Here is a 4,526-nt window from a genome sequence, read left to right as displayed (position 1 = left end):
CATATACATATCCAAAATCCAAATATACATAAACAAAATCATGCCTCTCCATAAACCTCTAGGAGGATAAAAAAGAACAAGTTATGCGGAGAGAAAGCTAAGTACACATATACACATCACTGTACAACAAAATAACCAGTAACCACTTCGCTTCAAGAGTCCAGACGCCTAACGAGACGCCTCTCGACCTGCATCTGAAAAACAACAACATAGTATGGTGTGAGAACTAGAGGTTCTCAGTATGGTAAAGGTGCCACACACATAATATATAAGGTCCTAGGAATGCCAGAGGCAATCCTAAAACGCCGACACTCAGATTATAGAGCTTAAAGTATTAAACAAAAGCTATAAAAGGTAGTTTTCTAAGAGTTTCTAAGCCTAACTTAACTTATCCTTAAAACCTAAGTCTCATACTGCCATTCCTCCATACCTCCATCTCCGTCAGCATTTCACAGACAAATAAACAGATAAATGTAAGCACAAGAAGGTTACAAATACTGCAGGTAACAAATATACAATTAACATGGCAAGTACATTTAAGCACACCCAGTTAATGCACAAACAAGTAATTAAAGTAGTATGCAAATGATGCATGCCTGTCCTTTGGCTGATGAGGCTCATCTGTCGGTTATCTAGCCAACCCGACAAGTCCGAAAACCTTAGACTGTCCCTCGAAGTGCATCCCCAAGAGTCTATGCATAGCTTTTCTTAAATAATCAATATTGCTCAATGGGGGTTAACATTCCTGCGAATTTATAAGTGCCCAGTCACCCTTATGTCGTAGGGTCAACAGAGTATCGAGTTTTCAACCTGGTACACGTGGTGGCAAGCCACGGTACTTTATCCAGAAAATCTCATATCTCAGATCATTTAATCATTCCAGCTAAATATCATACATGATCATTCATTTGATTATCAAACCAAGTATCATACATAATCATCCGTAACATTTCATAATCAATTCATCACTTTCCTTTTTAGCTTTACTGCACCGCCAAGTTATCCCCATTTCCTAGCTTCATCTAATTGTCAGGTTTAATACCACTATTTATGATTAAAAGAAAGGAAATAGAAGTTTAGAGATTTGAAATAAGGTTTTTAAAACTCAAAAATCATGTTTGCTAGAACAGGGGCCACCTGTACGCGTGGCTCACGTGTGCGCGTGGAAATATAAAACTGCAGCTCGCGCACGCGTCCCCTAGTCACGCGTACGCGTGGACGTGCTTGTTGGCTCCTTTCATGTACGCATAGGACCAGTCGCGTACGCATCGCCAAAACCCATGCCACGCGTGCGTGTGGGTCACGCGTATGCGTGGACGTACATTCTTTTAAAAATACAGAATCAGTAGCAAAAGCTGTAGAATGGTAGTAGAAGACAATTTTTTAGATACAATTTTCCAACAACCATAACTTCTTCAATTTAAAATATTTTTCTCCTGTTCTTCGAATGGCATAAACTTCACGAACCCAATTTTTACTTTAAAACAAGTTGGGAGCAAATTGAGGGTCCGAAGGCTAAGTTATGCCTCGTCGAAGTTCGGCCAAAAACCAACTTTGGTAAACTTGCAAAACCTCTTTCCTCATTCAAACAATTTCCATGTTTCCAACACAATAACCTACACATGCTAACATCAACAAATCCTTCTTCCTTAACACCATAACCACCATGAAAATCACCCTTCACACCAACAATAATCACATATACACATGCCAAATCCACCATCAATAATTGCATATACACATGCCAAATCTCACAACCAAACCATAGTTCATGAATTACATATTTGTGTCCCCAAATCCCTTATTAACAATTTTTCAATTCAACTAATCAGCACCACATCAATCCATATTTAATAACAAAACACTAAACCATATATACACATACGTTCTAACTTATCCTACGGTCATCTAGCCTAAGTTTTCACAGAACATTATATACTAAATGCAAGAAACCTAAACCATACCTTGGCCGATTCCCACGTAACGATCAAGGCAATTTATTTAAAACCAATCACAGCCCCAAAACCTCAACTGCACAGCTTCCTCCAAGTTTCGGTATTCACAATCTCAAACTCCAATTATTTATTCACAACCTAATACACATTTATAACATATATATACCCAATTTAATACTCAAAACTCAAATTCAATGGAATTAAAATAGAATTATGGTATCCTCACCTTACCCAAGCTTCACATAAGCAAGAGTGAACGTTTTCCTCAAGCTAATTGGATCCTAAAACATTAAAAATCAAAAAAATTCAACATTCCTACTCAATTTTTGAAAATTTGGGGGAAGAGGAGGCTGAGAGTGATTAAACAAGTTACCAATGAAATTGTTCCGGTAGAAATATAGAGCTTCACGCCGTGGACGAGTGGCCGCAAACGGTGCGGCGATCAGAGCTCGAACGGAGAAGTTACGTCGTTCGGGAGTTGACGCAGGGGTTTCGTGCCCTTCTCTTCTCCTCTCTAGTACGCTGCTGTTTCTGGACCGATTTCTTCGAAATTAATGTCAAAATTCTCGTTTTGATGAACTCTATCCTAATTTAATATTATAATTGCATTTCTAATATTCTTTATTAAAAATTAATTTATCAACTAATTATTTACTAATTTAACGGGGTTTACAATAATAACCAGCAAATTATGCAACTGCCTTGTTGATCTTATACCATTGTTTCTTACATGCAACTGCCCCCTTTTTATGTTGGTACTAAATTCTACACAATAGTTGCGAATTCGATTCTAAAATGTTTCACCCTTTTGGTTGGTACTAACTATAAGGTCAATTGAAACATTCAAGCATGTACTGATCAATATCTCATCCTCTTTCCATTGCCAATGTTGAATACTATATTGCTATAATTTTCAATGTCATCATTATTGAGGTCGATAGCATCTAATCTACCAGGATTGACAAAATATGAATATTGCGAATTTGGAACACCAAACGAGTCATGTCTCGATGCACTAAATTGAGTTAGAAATAACAAAAATGTTGAAGTAACATTTTCGATAAAAAGGTAAAATATGGATAAAATATGAATAAATTATCTATATATATAACATATAATATGCAACACTCAAAGAGACTTTTCTTTTCTCTTCTCCAATGACTGATTCCTTTTTTATCAAAAAAAAGTGAATTTGAAATGTTTGGAGACCAAATCGTTAAACTTGTTCTTATTTTTTATTTTAGAGAGAATTGGATACGTAGAATTTACCTATTTTATACTGTGTGTAATAAAAGTAATAGCTACTGCATATTATGGTGAAGACATATATCATTGTTGAATAATTTATTTAATTAATAAAACCAAAAGAATATACAAAACAATCAACGTATTACATGGAAAACCTAAAAAAGACAAAAAACAAACACACAAAATTATGGTTTTCAATACACACCATAATTAACTACAGAATAAAACAATTGAATAAATATATTTTTAATTAACTACAAGAAGAATAATTTTCAATGTAAAAATGGCTTGAAAGTTCTGACCAACTTGTTCATTCGTTCAGCAAACGAAGTATAAGAAACAATACCATCGTTCCCAGCCAAGATCCGATACTTGTCTCTCCTTGTAAAGTTGGTACACTCAAACCCTAAAGTTGAAGCCAAAAGCCTTTGAACATAGTTAGCCACATCGTGAGGACTTTTACCTGAGGAGCAAGTAGCTTCAACCGGCAACTGGTTCAAGAAAGTGACCTCATAAACCGGCCTAGGGTTCATGAAGAAGAAAACGGGGTCCAAACCCTTCCAACCCCTAGCAGTGGTTGCATGGAAGAATCCAACCCTATAGTTCATGGCCACAGGGACTATTCTATCAGTTAACTCAGCGAATAACCCACTGAACCTTAGAAGGAAGGGTTCGCGACATGTAGTACCTTCTGGACACACAACCAAATCACCCTTTGATAATTGCTCTTTGATTTTCTCAGCATCTACGTTCCTTATTCTTGTTAACCTAACCGTTGGGATTGGAGAGAGTATCTCTGTTAACCTAGAGATGGAATAGGTGACTGCGGGGACTTGGCGGTGGAGCACGGAGGAGAGGACCACCGGGTCCATTAGGGTTCTGTGAGTGCACACGAATAGCACGCCGGAGTTGCCATTCAACGGAGGAGGGGGTGGTGTGCCCTTCACTACCACCTTGCCTCCAAAGAGCCTTGAAACGTAGGGTATCACCCAAAAGGGTAGTGTGAACCCCAAGGTGATGCGAATTATGGCAAGTATAATGCCTATTGGCATCCATAGAAGGATTAGTAGCGAGGTCGATGCTGTCGGCCGCTTTACTAGACGGCCGTCGTGGAAGATCACCGGCAGTGGCCGGAGCGCTTCCTGCTCCTGCTTCTGCCTTGTTACAAAGGGAGGAACAATTTGTTCCTGCATTTAAATTCAATTTTATGTCACAAAAATAAAAGTTATCTTAATTATAACCACCATGTTAAATCTAAAAGAAATAGCTATTAAATTAATTATTGGTATAAAAATTTTGTTAAAATACAAAATAAATATTAAA

The 4,526-nt window shown here is 37.4% G+C and overlaps 1 protein-coding gene across 1 annotated transcript in view; it reads right to left on the bottom strand.

Annotated features, from left to right (window-relative positions):
* LOC107608070 (glycerol-3-phosphate acyltransferase 5-like) overlaps positions 3,378–4,526 on the bottom strand; it is a 3,025-nt gene continuing 1,876 nt past the window's right edge. Inside the window, exon 2 of the mRNA XM_016309960.2 lies at positions 3,378–4,390. Coding sequence (XP_016165446.1) covers positions 3,476–4,390 — 915 coding nt within the window. The 3' untranslated portion in view covers positions 3,378–3,475. The remainder of the gene's footprint in view (positions 4,391–4,526) is intronic.

The sequence above is a fragment of the Arachis ipaensis genome, chromosome B07 (genome assembly GCF_000816755.2).
Source record: "Arachis ipaensis cultivar K30076 chromosome B07, Araip1.1, whole genome shotgun sequence".
Classification (NCBI taxonomy): Eukaryota; Viridiplantae; Streptophyta; class Magnoliopsida; order Fabales; family Fabaceae; genus Arachis; species Arachis ipaensis.
The sequence above is the reverse complement of the archived record's forward strand: the minus strand, read 5'-3'. Positions and strand labels throughout refer to the sequence as shown.